Source organism: Panthera onca, chromosome C2 (assembly GCF_046562875.1).
Source record: "Panthera onca isolate mPanOnc1 chromosome C2, mPanOnc1 haplotype 2, whole genome shotgun sequence".
Taxonomy (NCBI): Eukaryota; Metazoa; Chordata; class Mammalia; order Carnivora; family Felidae; genus Panthera; species Panthera onca.
Window position 1 is genome coordinate 148815890 of NC_138347.1, and position 14579 is coordinate 148830468.

At 45.6% G+C, this 14579-nt stretch overlaps 1 protein-coding gene across 5 annotated transcripts in view; it reads left to right on the plus strand.

Annotated features, from left to right (window-relative positions):
- SEC22C (SEC22 homolog C, vesicle trafficking protein) overlaps window positions 1-11880 on the plus strand; it is a 32330-nt gene extending 20450 nt beyond the window's left edge. For 4 of the 5 annotated variants that reach the window (XM_060638411.3, XM_060638410.3, XM_060638413.3 and 1 more), the window contains 4 exons: window positions 387-566; window positions 3159-3277; window positions 4460-4525; window positions 6713-11880. In XM_060638411.3, the coding sequence (XP_060494394.1) occupies window positions 387-566; window positions 3159-3277; window positions 4460-4525; window positions 6713-6913 (566 nt within the window). In that variant the 3' untranslated portion in view covers window positions 6914-11880. The remainder of the gene's footprint in view (window positions 1-386; window positions 567-3158; window positions 3278-4459; window positions 4526-6712) is intronic. The other variant, XM_078432436.2, reaches the window with a different exon arrangement.
- Window positions 11881-14579: the final 2699 nt, after the last annotated feature.

The following is a 14579-nucleotide window of genomic DNA, read 5'->3' on the forward strand; positions in this document are numbered from 1 at the left end:
ACCTTTTTTGAGGTAATTCATTCAAGAATAACTGTCTCCCCTTTTTGTTAAGCTTTGCATCATTCTGTGAACGGCCCAGGATTGTACTATCAGCAGTGGCTGAGTAAGACTCCAGCCCCTATCCCTTGACTCCCTCATCACTGAGGTTCCGGGAAGCATTGTTGCCTTCTCTGTGGACAATCGCATTTTAAGTATTATGCACTGAAGAGATTGATGAGACCAGTAATGACACCCAGTGAACATCTGACCTTTAGGTGTATCCAGACACTCCCAGAATCTGGCTGACTTACTAGCTTGCTCAGAAAGGTGAACTTCATTTTGCACATATTGTTCTGTAATATCCATTCTGACGCAACTGCTCAACTTGGGTTGCTCTCTTTTTGCAGATAGCATCATTCAGAAAGTGAAGTGGCATTTTAACTGTGTAAGTTCCGCTCAGATGGAGAGCAGCTTAGAAAAAATTCAGGAGGAGCTTGACTTCCAGCCTCCAGTGGTTCTCACTGTGGAGGACACAGATATAGCGAATGGGATAATGAACGGTCACACACAGATACACTTGGAGCCTGGTAAGTGGTTTGCTCTTCTCTGATGTTGGTGAAGATGAGGTGACATTAGGTATTTCAAACGCAATTGGCTTTTTTTTTTTTTTTTAAACCAGGGAGTTGTTTTTTAGGGGATGGGTGTCTGGAAAATATGGACTGATCCTGTTTCCAGGTGACTGTTAACAAAAAAACTGTCACCATAGTGCGTCGTTCTGGGGAGGGGGCGGTTCAACTCTTGATGAAATTCAGAAGAGTGACTTGTTTTCTCAACCAGGGTGAAGTCTACCCATTTAAATGTAAAGGGAAGTCATTCGGTTTTGCTGGAAGTCACTTACTAAAGTGTACAGATTTGTCTGTTCTCTTTCTCTCTCTTTTTTTTTCTTTTGACAATGAATCCTTATCTCATCTTATCACTTAGTGAAAACATTGCAAATCTCCACTGAGAAACCATGCCCTCCTTGACCTGGGAGGGAAGGGCCTTGGGGATGAGGGTGGGCAGGGCCAGAGCCAGGGCTTCGAATGTTCTCAGTTTGCTTCCCTGCGAGCCCTGTGGATTTCCGAGCTGGGTGCCCTGGCACTCTGTGGCTTAGTCCGCCGTTAACACCACTAGCCACTCAACGCCTAGCACGTAACAAAGCATGATTTTTTTTTATTCCTTGTTTATGATTACACACACAAACTAATTTTTAATTAAAGTAGAGTTTATCTTCTAACCATTCTGTAATGGTTTAAGAGCACATAACAAAGCATGATTTTTCTTTTATTCCTTGTTTATGATTACACACACAAACTAATTTTTAATTAAAGTAGAATTTATCTTCTAACCATTCTGTAATGGTCTAAGAGCACATAACAAAGCATGATTTTTTTTTTATTCCTTGTTTATGATTACACACACAATTAAACCAATTTTTAATTAAAGTAGAATTTATCTTCTAACCATTCTGTAATGGTCTAAGAGCTGAATCCTTCTTTGAAAGATAGAGTTGTCTACACTATAACAGTCTAATTATTTTGTTTTAACAGTTTTTATACTAAACTCACTGCTTGAATTTTAAAAGTGGTGTATTAAAAATGTTCACATTTTGGGGGGCACCTAGGTGGCTCAGTCGGTTAAGCGTCCGACAGCTCAGGTCATGATCTCACGGTTTGTGAATCTGAATCCCCGTATAGGGCTCTGTGCTGACAGTTCGGAGCCTAGAGCCTGCTTCAGATTCTATGTCTCCCTCTCTCTCTGCCCTGACCCCACTCGTGCTCTGTCTCTCTCTCTCTCTCTCTCTCTCTCTCTCTCTCAAAAATAAACATTAAAAAAAATTTTTTTTCCTTAATGTTCACCTTTTTGGCTTAACTTTGTGTTTTGATTTAATCTATTTAAATTTAAACCAAATACATTCCTGGATTGGCTTTTATGCCAATCAGTAACATGTAATTTATACTAGGAATGAACTTAACTTTCGTAGAAGGAAGACTGGGTAATTGAGCTGCAAGCTTCTTCTTTTGCCATATATAAAAATGGGGTGACTCTGTAATGTATTTTGTTTTTCAACCACTTAGACAAGAGGGGTAAAATCCAGAAAACATCAACTTGCTTATCTTTCTAGGACATTTTACTGTGGTTTGACCCACCCTATTGTCCTGAGGCTAGAATCTTTACAGGTAGCATGTTCTGTTCTAACAGGAGCTTTGGTAGCTCAGTGGAAACTCTAACACACTAACACTAGGCATCCCTTGGGTTGTGGCTAGATATTTGTGTGTGTGCATGTGTGTGCGCATGTGTGTGTATGTGGGAAATGTAAGGACCAGAAGGGATGATTTAAAAGATCATACTAAGAGAATGGGGCAGGGTGTCACCATTTAATAGTGTGAACCAGAATCGGTCTTGGTAGTTATCTCTGAAGAGAGAATGATCATTTGGTCTAGAGTTCCAGAAACAGATTGTGGCTCAAATAATCAGTGTTTTTACCTCCTCTTCCCAATTATTTTAGAATTTAAAAAACTGCATTTGCTGCACTTTGCCCCGGAAGCCCATGAGTCCCTGAATACTGTCTTTGTTTAGAAGCTCAGAGTTGATAGAAATGCTGTCAGTTTGGCAATCAATTTACAAATAAAGCCATAAATTGCTTTACATCAGGTTTTCTCAGCCTAAGCCATACTGACATTTTGTACTGGATAATTTTTTGTTGTGAGGGGCTGTCTTGTACATTGTAGGATGCTTAGACACATTCGTGGCCCACTAGATGCCAGTAATACCCTGTTTGCAGTTTTGACAACCCCAAATATCTCTAGGCATTGCCAGTTGCCCACTGAGGGGCTAATCGCCCCTCTCTGAGAACCACTGCTGTAAGTAGAAAGAAAATCAGGCCTTGGAAAACCTGTGCTTAACTCAGAGACAGTCCTCGTGCTGAAAGAAACTCACTTCAGATTCCCAGATCCATTCTGTCCTCCATTTCTTGCCTTTTTGCCGTCTAACAGCAGCTGCTTTTAATTAATATGTTTGTTATTCTGTGTTTAACATAATGAGCCTATCATTAGTGGAGGTCTAGTTAATGTCTTTGTTTATTTTTCTTTCATATAGAAATTATTTTCACTAGACACTTATTTTTTTTAATTGTGAAGCTCCTAATTTCCGAATGGAGCCAGTGACAGCCCTGGGTGTCCTTTCGCTCATTCTCAACATCATGTGTGCTGCTCTGAACCTCATCCGTGGGATTCACCTCGCAGAACATTCTCTACAGGTAACCTTTGTTTTTATAGTTTAAATTGAAGGACCTATGATGGCAGAAACTGATGGGGGAGACACTTTATTTGTAAGGTTATTATGTACAAAGGTTTTAACAATTGTTTAATTAAAATACAATTTTTATTTTAAAGTTTATTCTTTAAGTAAATTGAACAAATATAAAACTTGCTCTTTTGTGTCTGTTGTCCCAAGAAGCCAAAGGGGCCTGTCAGGGGGAATTGGTGAGAAATAGTTTGCTACAGGGACATCCTTGGGGCCCCAGGAGTCACCCCAGGGTCCTGATTGCTCGTCAAGAGCAAATCTGATTCTCAGCCTCTGAGGTTCAGGCTGTTTCTGCCTGTTAAAAAGTTGCCTCCTAGTCTGATTTATATCAAGCAAGATGCCACTTCCCTATGTCTTTGTCAGAGAACTGTATCATTAGGCAGTTGATTTGCCAGGCTGCTTAAATCAAAGCAACTTTCTATGTCAGGGCTCTTAAAATATTTTTTAAAATTTTGAAAAAGCATAGAATCACTGTAGGCATAAACAGATAGATACCTCATTTAAAAATAGAGCCATCGTGCCCACACCATCACTGCGGTAGCTAAAGTCTGAAGCATGGCTGGTGTTGCTCTCAGGAGACTAATGTAGACTGACCTGTGTGGAGAGTGGCAGCAGGCCTGTCCTGTGAGAGTGGTGACCGCCTGTTACTGCATCCTGTCTTTGGCTGATGTGTGCTGTTTCCTACTCTTATTTTTTATGATTATCCATGCCCAGATACTTACCAAGCGTCTGTACGCACTAGAACAGTTACATGGCCGACAAGACAGTTAAGATGGGGCACAAAGTAGAATGTGGTAACATCACTAAGGAGGTGGCAGTACCTGAAGAATGCAGAATTAGGGAAAGCTTAGTGCTGACAAATGAGTGGATTTTGAGAGGCAGTAGTGTTGGGGGGCATTCCAGCCTGGGGGCTTCGTACAGATGCTCGGGGACAGGAGGGCACATGGTGTGTCCAGGCTGTTGGAAACAGTTGCGTGTCAACCCCGGTTCTGGTATAGAAACAGGGCGCTCTGTCCCAGTCAGGGATTTTGCATTATCAACCAAACCAGACCCAATGAGGTGTGAAGAGCTTCATGTCATCATTTTTCCTTTCATCGGAATATTCCTTTTCTCCTGTTTCTTACATTTGTTTTAGGTTGCCCACGAGGAAATTGGAACTATTCTGGCTTTTCTTATTCCTTTTGTAGCCTGTATTTTCCAGGTGGGTGAAACATTGATATTTTGAGTGGGTTGAACCCGTGACCTTATTTTGTTCTTCTGTTGGGACCGTCAACTTATTTCTAGATGTGATTTTGTTCCACCAAGGCCTGTCACGGAATACCAGGCCCTTAGTGGAACCACGCTAGGCCCATCCTGTCCAGTCCTCTCATTTTACAAAGGAATAGCATTAGACTCAAAGGGAAAGCCATTTACCCTAGGCCGCAGAGCCTTTCACGACGGCTGAACAGAAGCCAGGAATTTTGGGACTCACATTTCAAGAAAGGAAAGATGAGAGTGCTGTGGGGATTGGGTTACCTGACTAATGTGAGGCAGGGTGTTGCTTAGTGTCATGGCAGTCCAAGTATAGAAATGTTCTCCTGCAGAAGTAACAGCTGCATGTGCGCGCGTGTGCGTGTGTGTTGTTTAAATACAAGACTAGGTAAAAACTTTTTTTTTTTTAACGTTTATTTATTCTTGAGACAGAGAGAGACAGAGCATGAACGGGGAAGGGTCAGAGAGAGGGAGACACAGAATCTGAAACAGGCTCCAGGCTCTGAGCTGTCAGCACAGAGCCCGACACGGGGCTTGAACTCACAGACCGCGAGATCATGACCTGAGCCGGAGTCGGCCGCTCAACCAACTGAGCCACCCAGGCGCCCAAAAACTTTTTTTTTTAATAGTCATACCATCTGACTCAAATCTGTCGTTAGGAAACGAGGCAAACATTACAACATTAACTAGTGGGTTTTTACTGTTGGTTACTGTTTAGTTACTTTCAGATTTTTAAAAAGATTTATTTGTTTTTGGGAGAGAGAGACAGGGTGTGAGTGGGGAGGGGCAGAGAGAGAGAGAGAGGGAGACACGGAATTTGAAGCAGGCTCCAGGTTCCGAGCTGTTAGCATGGAGCTCAACGCAGAGCTTGAACTCCTGAACCTCGAGATCGTGACCTGAGCTGCTTAACCGACTGAGCCACCCAGGCGCCCCTGGTTACTGTTTAGTTATTTTCAAATAAGCTGCATACTTACAGGGCAGAGTTAAAATGGAGCTTTTGAGCCCCCTGTAGGCAGAGTTAATTCTAGTAAAAACAAACAAACAAACAAACAAAAAAAACCTGTAATTTTCTTTCCCCATCCTCCATAGAGGCTCGGATTTTAGTACCTTGTCTACATTCTTAAGCTTTTTTTTTTCTTTTCCTTTCAATTAAAATTTATTTTCTCAAAGAACACTTCTTCTCTCTTCCACATACATCCCAGAATGGTCTATTTTTTAAGAGTGACATGATTGTGGGAAAAGAAATTTTCAACCCAGGACCAAAAATGCACTCATTTTTTAGAAATCAAGCATCCCAAGCCTCGAGTGTTGCCATTTGAGGCACCGAGAGCCTGTATTCCAGGGCTGCAGGGATCTTGCACTTTGGCCTTCGTTCCCCCAACTGCATTCTTACTTGGGTAGCTCTTTCAGTGGGGAACTCTTTCCCTCCCACTGGAGCTTGAGCCTTTGTCGAACTGCTCTGTGTTTTGAGAATGTGCTTTTTGTTTTTTTTTAAACATTGAACCAAAAAGTTACTTTTAGCTTTTGTAGAACAAGAATGGCCTCTTTTCTGTGTGAATGCCCTACACAAAATGTTAGTCCCCCTCCCTGCTGTGAGACCTTTCCCTGTGTCAGAGATGCTTTTGAAGACACGATAAGGAGGATGTCTAGGGAACATTGGTCCCTGATGTCGTTGGAACTCAGGGAAAACAAATAATAAAAGCATAGCTTCTTTTACTGGCTTTCCTACCTGTCATGACTCCCCGGAAGGAAAAGTCCAGTTGGAGACCAGACGTTCTTGTTGGGGTGTCTTTGGCCTGGCTCTCTTCCCCTTACCTGCACCTCTTCTTTCTCCACAGCCCACAGCCTGGGCATTTCTGTCTGTAGTTCTTAAATGTTTTCAAGAGTGTCATGTTCTAATTCCCCCTGTGACATCTGTTCCACTTTTCTTGTCTCTTCTGGATCTCCACTTTCATCCAGTGATTTGATTAACAGCAGCTCACCTGGCAAGGCCGGGCTCCATTGTCATGATTTCAGTTTAATGAGCTACTATGTGTGAGATGACACTGTGTGAGCAGGTGTAGGAAGTGAGTCCTGCATCGGACCTGTGGCTGTTTTCTCCTCTCTGACTGGACTGCCTCTTATGGTGTCATTTCAGTGTTATTTGTACCTGTTCTACAGTCCAGCCAGGACTGTGAAGGTGGTGCTGATGCTGCTCTTTATCTGCCTGGGCAACATGTACCTGCATGGGCTAAGGAACCTCTGGCAAATCCTTTTCCACATAGGAGTGGCTTTTCTGTCTTCATATCAGATACTGACCAGGCAGCTTCAGGAGAAGCAGTCTGACTATGGAGTATGAAGATGACATCATGTGATGAATGGATCCTTTCGTTTTCTTGTGAGAGTCACCTCTGTTTCCCTTTTTGCTTCTCGACTTCACCTCGAGTTTCCATCCTTGAAGTTCCTTTCGACCAAACCAGAGTGATACCGAAAGTTGGGGATTTTTAACAGGAGCGATGGAAAGCACGAGGTTGCCCCAGCCCCGGTTTTGTGCTGGGCATCATGGCGGAATCTCCAGTTCAGCACATTTACTTAGGACAGCAGAATCTGGGGACTCATTCAGAAGGAGCATTATTAGAAGATCAGAATGGAATTATTTTGGTCTTTTAAATTGAATGATGCAATAAACCACTAGATTCAATAACACTAGCTTTAGTAACTGGCGGTTGTCTCTGAGGAACCACTTTAAAACCCACATCAGCTTTTCAGTCTAAATGGGACTTGGTTAGTTTTTTGTAGAGGGTCAATACAGGGTGAATTAAACATTTTAAAATATGGTTCGTAAGTATAAGCTAGATAAATTTTGTTTACATTTTTTGATAACTTAGGTCTGATACGATACCTTTAGAATATTTAAATGTATTTTGGATATAAATTGAACTTATCTTCATTTGGGGAAAGGACAAACTCTAGCTGAGAAAATGGTTAAGAAAGCCGAGTTTATTTAATTTGTATATAACTTTTTATGGTGGTGGGACCGCGTGGGCGCAGAAAAGTTTTGTATTTGTCTGCAGGGTATATCTGAATATTTAAAAAATTGAGTAACCAGTGCTACTGGATCATAGGCTCGTGAGCGTGAGCTTATGAGCCTGAGAATTTCAGGGTTCTTTGCGGTGGGGCCACAGACAGGTGGCAGTAGGTGCGTCACATGGATTCACACAGTGGCACTTTGCAGATGCAGGTTGTAGTAAGAAAACAAAAAACAAAAAAACCCTTGTCATCAGCCTTGTACATGGCAGCTGAGTGCCTGTCATTTTGATGATGATGAATGCCTGACCCTGTTACCTGTTCCCGGAAGACCTCCTGAGTTAATTACTCCTCTACCCCTCTTCCAGTCATCTTAATTAGATGGGGGGCCTCGTTCTTTATGAACAGGAGTTAAGGAGGTGTTAACTTTTTTCCAAGCTTCATAAGGATATAATAAACCCCATGCCCTGAAAAGTTACTTTTCTTCTCCCTGTTAAAATAGTGATTGATCACAGTTGTCCAAAAAGAGGCTCTGTGTAAGATCCTTTTGGTCTCCAGAAAGTTCAGCCTGGGTTGTCCAGTACATTTAGGAGGCCATTTCAGGAGTTTGCCCTCTGGATTGTTGATTTTTTTTTTTTAATGTTTATTTTATTTTTGGGAGAGACAGAGCGTGAGCAGGAAAGGGGCAGAGAGAGAGGGAGACACAGAATCTGAAGCAGGCTCCAGGCTCTGAGCTGTCAGCACAGAGCCCGACGCGGGGCTTGAACTCATGAGCCGTGAGATCATGACCTGAGCCAAAGTGGGACGCTCAACCGACTGAGCCACCCAGGCACCCCTCTTTGGATTGTTCTTGGTAGAAGTCTAGAATCTGAATAGCTCACTGGCAGTTGCGTGGGATATTTTGGGTTGAATTATGTGGTCTTGATAAATTAAAATAATCCTACTTTGATCTTAAAAGTTGAAAAGCTTCACAAGAATTATTGAGTACGTAGGGAAAGCAAGAATATTATTTTAGGGAACTCAGTTGTACTTGGTTGTTACTGGTAGTGCATTGTTACTGAGCTACCTTGGTATCAGGTTAAGAAAAACAAGTTTATGTGACTGGAAACTGTTGGGAAAATGATGCTACAGTAATTTTCTTATAATACAATTTTCTGTTTTTAATCAAAATATCTTGATATGAAAGTTATATTGGCAACATCCTCAGATGTCAACTGCACAGTTGTCACTCTATCAGTGTTGCATCTTCGTAATTTTCTGCATACCCAGCAGGCGAATCTTCAGGCTCTCTGGGAGATAACTTTGAAGAGATGGTAAAATAGAATGGAAAACCAAGGAGGGAAGAGAAGTCTTTGTACATTAGAAGTACCCCCCAAAAAAAAAAAAAGAAAGAAAAGAAAAAAAAAAGGCTTTAAATGTTGGTAAGCACAGCCTATAAGTGAGTTATTAATATTTTTTGAGCTCATGTGTTATTGCCGTGTAGCCCTATACCCCAGATGCTCTCGGGGGCAGAATCTGTGATCCATATTTGGCAGTAGAGAACTATCCTGAAGAGTAGGCCCTCCTGGTGAATACTTCCTCTACTGGTGGAGATGTTGTCTACACTTGGCTGAATGTGGTTTTCATCAGTTAACATCTACATGGGGTTTCAGATTGGTTTTTGCAAATGAGAGGGAAAAGATGCACTGGACAAATAGTACAAAATAATAACCACATAAGCATTGTTCACCTGGAACCCAGCCAAAAGAAGCCTCATTCACTGGAGGAAGAGACAAATGACAGAGAAGTAGTTCTGGGGATTTTGTCCGAGGGAAATCCCGGCTCAGGGTTGACCCGGTTCAGGCTTGGAGTTTTGTGGCCCCTTGTGTCATCCTTGATGCCAGAAAGGTGGCTCCACGTCGCAGGAGTTATCCTCACTACCCCACGGACTCATTGCTGTTCTCGCACTTTATTTTCCCAATGGTTCAATGCTACCTGCCCAACCAACCTCGCAGGGGTGGATCTGGGAATAGTTGAAATAATGTTGAAAACAAACCTTAAAAGTGCCTTCTGGGATCAGATACTGGAAGATCTTTGAACGTCGGAGTGCATTATTCCCATCTCCCATATCGGGCTGGGAATGTGGCTCAGTGCTCTTGGCCAGGGTTTCCCAACCATGGGGCCAAGGCCCACAGGGTTTTCCCTTCCTCAAGTATGCAGGTGAGAGAAACACGTAGACTCTGGTTTCATTTCCCTAGGGTAGCCTTACTGTGATAAGGATCATCCCTGAGTTTCTTTTTCCTGGGAGGAGACAATCGGGGTGTATTTGGGGGTGGCATTACCTCTCAGTACTAGAGGCCCCTCTGCTGGTGGTGGGAGGAATGTGACTGGAGGCTCCCGGTTTTGCTTCTCAGGCTTGCACCCCTGTGGTCTGTGTGACAGGCATTGTGAAGCAACCTTTTAAAATTCCTTAAGGAGTTGGAAAAAGGGTGTTAGGAGGAGTGCTGAAATTAAAACAATCTCATTTCTGTCCCCTCACCTTGAGCTCCCTGTTATTTTCCTAGGTGCCCCTATTCTCCGGGACCCTTCTGCCTCTTCCCGTGTCTGTCCCACACATGGCAGCCCTGGAAACAGAGGCTGAAACTGGAATCTTTGGAGGGGTGGGGAAAGCAGTCTTTCACTGTAGTTGATAAGGTGGGTACAGGAGCTCAGGGGCGGAGCAGAGTGCGCTGAGGCCCGGCCCTCTTCCTCCGTGCCCCCCGGGAGCTGCAGCACACGCTTGGGAGTCGGGGCTCAGAGGGCAGCAGCACTTTGGCGGTCGGCACTGCCAGGGTCGGCAAAGACGACAGCCAGGAGGGCCGGCTGTTTGGGGTGCAGCAAGCAGGAGACGGGTGAGGAGCAGAGCTGGGGGCCCTCAAGCAGCCGCCCTCAAGCAGTTGGCGTGTTGGGGGCACGTGCTGCACCTTCATCCAGGGCTGCTGTCTGCTTTTCCTTGAAGGAATCGGCCACTCACTGTAACATGCAGGGCAGGTGGCCCTCAGGAGCCCGCTGTTGTGCGTGCACGGGGCGGCGCAAGTGAGGCCCGGCAGGCGTGGGAGTGTTTACAGGGACCAGATGTGCACCCCGCTCTGGTGTTGCTCACATCTCAAACGTTCCTCCGCAGAATCCGGCCCGGGCACAGGGAAGCTCCACTGTGCTCTGTGAGTGTGAACAACGTAGAGGAAGAGAGACCTGACTCTCCTGCTCAGGCCTCCACCACTGTGGGCAGGTTCTGCCCGCAGGGACAGGGTCCTCAGCTGGGAAGCGGTGGTAACCACCTACTCCCCTGGCACGCTGTCATGAGGAGAAAAGCCTAGTGGAGGAGAATGCTGGGTGAATCCCCCGTTCACGTGCAGGAGGAAAAAGGCTTTCACCCGGGGAGAGGAAGTTCACGCTTTACGCAGCACAGTGCAGCCGTGTCTTCCAGGTCTTACAAAGACAGGCCTTTTATGATCCTGCTAGGTAAATGGGCTCAGTCTTCCAGTCTAGAAAGGTGGTGACCTCTCTTTCTCCCCCCCGAACGTGCCTCTTGCCCTCCAGTCACAGAGCTCTTGCTACCATTGGCATTGGGCCCTCCGGCATCCAGGGAGGCCGGTTCTGCTGGTCGAACCAAACCTCAAGTCCATCCCTGAGCCAAATGGGGAGAGCTCTGAGTCTCCCCTCTGGGAGCAGTGATGTCAGACCCCGGTTGCTGGGGAAACGTCTTGGCAGGGAACCTGTGGAAAAGGGCTTGTCGGTAAGACCTGGGAATGGCCGGATATGGAAACATCTGCCCGTGTGTGCTGATGGCAGAGCCGCGGCTCACAAGCGCCTTTTATTTCGGGTCAAATTATCAAATCCATTCTGTTCTTCTAACCTGTGCTTGGTACGTGTGACCTTCTTTAACCCTTCTATGATTCTGGGGTTACTTCGGAAGTATATTTAATGAATTATTTGTACAACTTGACCCCCCCTCCCCCAAATTCTGTTTCATTTAATAGACTTTTCTACTAAGAGCGTAAAAGATTGAGACTGATTTAGCCAGGGCAAAACCATTTCCTTCACATATGCGTTTTGAATGCTTGCTGTCCATGTTGTACAAGCTTCTTACTGTTTTCATGTAATAACAAAGATCTATTTTGAATAAATGATGGGTATGTTTTAACAAACTCTCACACAGTAGTAAAGCCTAAACTCGTGTTAATATATGTAAAGAATATTGTATAGCCATTTATATACTATGTATATATAAATTAACATGGCTTCAGAAGTGAGAGGAGAATAAATCTAAGGTGCTTATTACGTTGCGTGTATTTGTGTAAAAAATTTTGAGTTTTGGGTCCGTTTTCCTAGAGGGTGTGATGTGGGCCTGGCATCATGGAGCGGGGGGTGTTGAAAGAAGTGGAATTCACATCCTCGTCTCCAATGTCTAGACAGGTGCCAGGCCTCAGTCCTTAGCACCAACCCCAGACTCCGGAAAGCGATCCTGGGTCCAGGAAAGACCTTGGAAAAGCCAACATAGCAGTCACAGAGCAGCCCTGGGGGCTGGGAGGCCCGCCTTCTATGCAGGCTCTGCCCTTGCTTATCTGTGTGCCTGTAAGCGGGCACTTGCCCTGCTCTAGGCTCTGAGCTCCTGGCCGTGCTCTGAGGGACCATTGAGTTCCATCTCCCAGGACCAGCCCCACCACAGAATGGCCAGCAGGAGGCGCAGCTGCCAGCCGGTCGTCAGGCTCGGGGCCCGAGGGACTGCACCCTTTTACAGAGGTCCTCCCTGTAAGCAGCTGACGAAGTTCCCAGAATGGAAACAGATGCACCAATTTTCTGCCCATATTTGAGGCGCGGTAGGGAATGCATGGTCCAAGCTTCTCTCCACCGTCCTGATTGGGGGAGGGCAGAGACTTCCCAAGTAGACTCTTAAGTTACCGGGTTCTGGGATTTGGGAGTTGTCAGAGCCTTTGGCCACCACCTGGTTCCACCTCCTTGTTGACAAGGTACTGTGTGCCATCGGCGGCACCACAAAGAGTGAAGGGGGATCTTGGCCCATGAAAGATGCCCTTCCTGCTCCAGGAGGGCCGGGTGCCGGTCAGGCTGCGGAGTTGCCTTCCTTTTTCTTGGGCTCTACCCCCTGACGGGGCCAGGGAGCAGACAACTGCCAAGCATCCTTGAGTAGTGCCAGTGGAGGAGTGAGGCTCAGAGAGGAAGGGGTCTCTGTGGCTGTGCCTGACAGGGAAGTGCTGCCTAATTCTGTGGCGTCGGCTCCAAGAGGTCACTGGGTCGGATGTGCAAGGCAAAAACGATAAAGTTCATTGAAGAACATGAAGGAAAGTATCTTTGTGACCAAGGATGGGAAAGTGCTCTTAAATAAAAATGTTACAGATACAACACTTAAAGCAAAATGATTGATGAATTTGGTTGCATACAAATAAAGATTTCACGGGGAAAATGAGTGGGAGAAGGTACTTAGAATGTCTGAAGCCAATAATGTACAATCAGTTCCCGTAAGTCAGCAAGAAAGACAGCAACCTCAGTAGAACAATGAACAGTTTTCAGAAGAGAAAACCCAAAAAGCTAATAAGCATAGGAAGATGTGTAAAATCATTAGAAATAACAGAAAAGTACCTATTAAAACAACAGTAAGATGTCACCTTGTGCCTATTAGTTTGGTAACACTTAGGAAGCACCGAATGTTGGAGGGAGTGAGTGGTTATAGGACTTCATGCACAGCCAATCTGAAAGGCAGTGCCCCTGTCGTGGGCTGAACAGTGCCCTCCCCGAATGCATACGTTGAAGCCCTAACCCCTACCCCAGTACCTCAACGTGTGTGCATTGGGAGGTACAGAGAAGGCAACCGTCTGCAAGCCAAGGAGAGAAACCTCGGAAGACACCAACCCTACCGCCACCTTGCTCTCCAACCTCCAGCCTCCAGAACGGTGAGGAAATAAATTTCTGTTGTTTAATCCACCCAGTCTGTGGTACTTTGTCACGGCAGCCCTAGAAAACTAATTTGGCTACCTACCCAAATTGAGTGTGCTCAGGCCTCATGATGTGGATGCTTCACTCCTGGTTATATGTCCCTGGGAACTTCTCACACAGATCCTTAAGGGGACCTGTGTGAAGTTAGGTTTTTTTGTGTTTTTTTTTTTTTTTTTTAACATTTTTAAATTTATTTTTGAGACAGAGAGAGACAGAGCATGAACGGGGGAGAGGCAGAGAGAGAGGGAGACACAGAATCGGAAGCAGGCTCCAGGCTCCGAGCCATCAGCCCAGAGCCCGGCGCGGGGCTCGAACCCACGGACCGCGAGATTGTGACCTGAGCTGAAGTCGGACGCTCAACCGACTGAGCCACCCAGGCGCCCCAAGTTAGGTTTTACAGAAGCATGATCTGTACTGGCAGGAAGCAATCCGTGTGTCTTCCACGCACGGACAGGCAAAGTGCGCAGGCTCAGCATGGACACCACACAGCAGGCGGAAGTTCCAGACTTGGTGTGATGTAGCAGCATGGATGGATCTTCAAAACGTAGAACCGAGTAGAAAAATAACATTTATATGATTGGAAATCTACGCACACAAAATGATAAAGTATTTTGTAAGAATGTATTCTAAAAGATCCGTGTTAAATACATCCGCGTGGTGGCCTGAAGGGGCCAGGAGCATGGGAGTTAGGGACAGAGACAATAAGGAATTGAAAGAAAAGAATACTTGCTAGGGTCAGCATCCAGGTCTGAGAGCCCTGGGTGAACCAGGGGGCCTGCATTGCCCCCGGGGATCTTGCCCCCGCTGTGCCCAGCCCTCACTGGACTTGAGGCTGGGAAGGCCTGCCTCTGCGGGGCTCTAGCCCCAAACGCTGGCAGAGTGTTTGAGCTCCCAGGGTTCTCCAGTGGGTGAGGTGGGGGAACTGAAGCCGAGGCCGGGGGCTATAATGGTCAGGGAGCGCTTCTGGAACACATGGCGGGAGGGGAAGGGCAGAAAGCAGAGAGGAGGGGACTCCAGAGGGGAAAGTA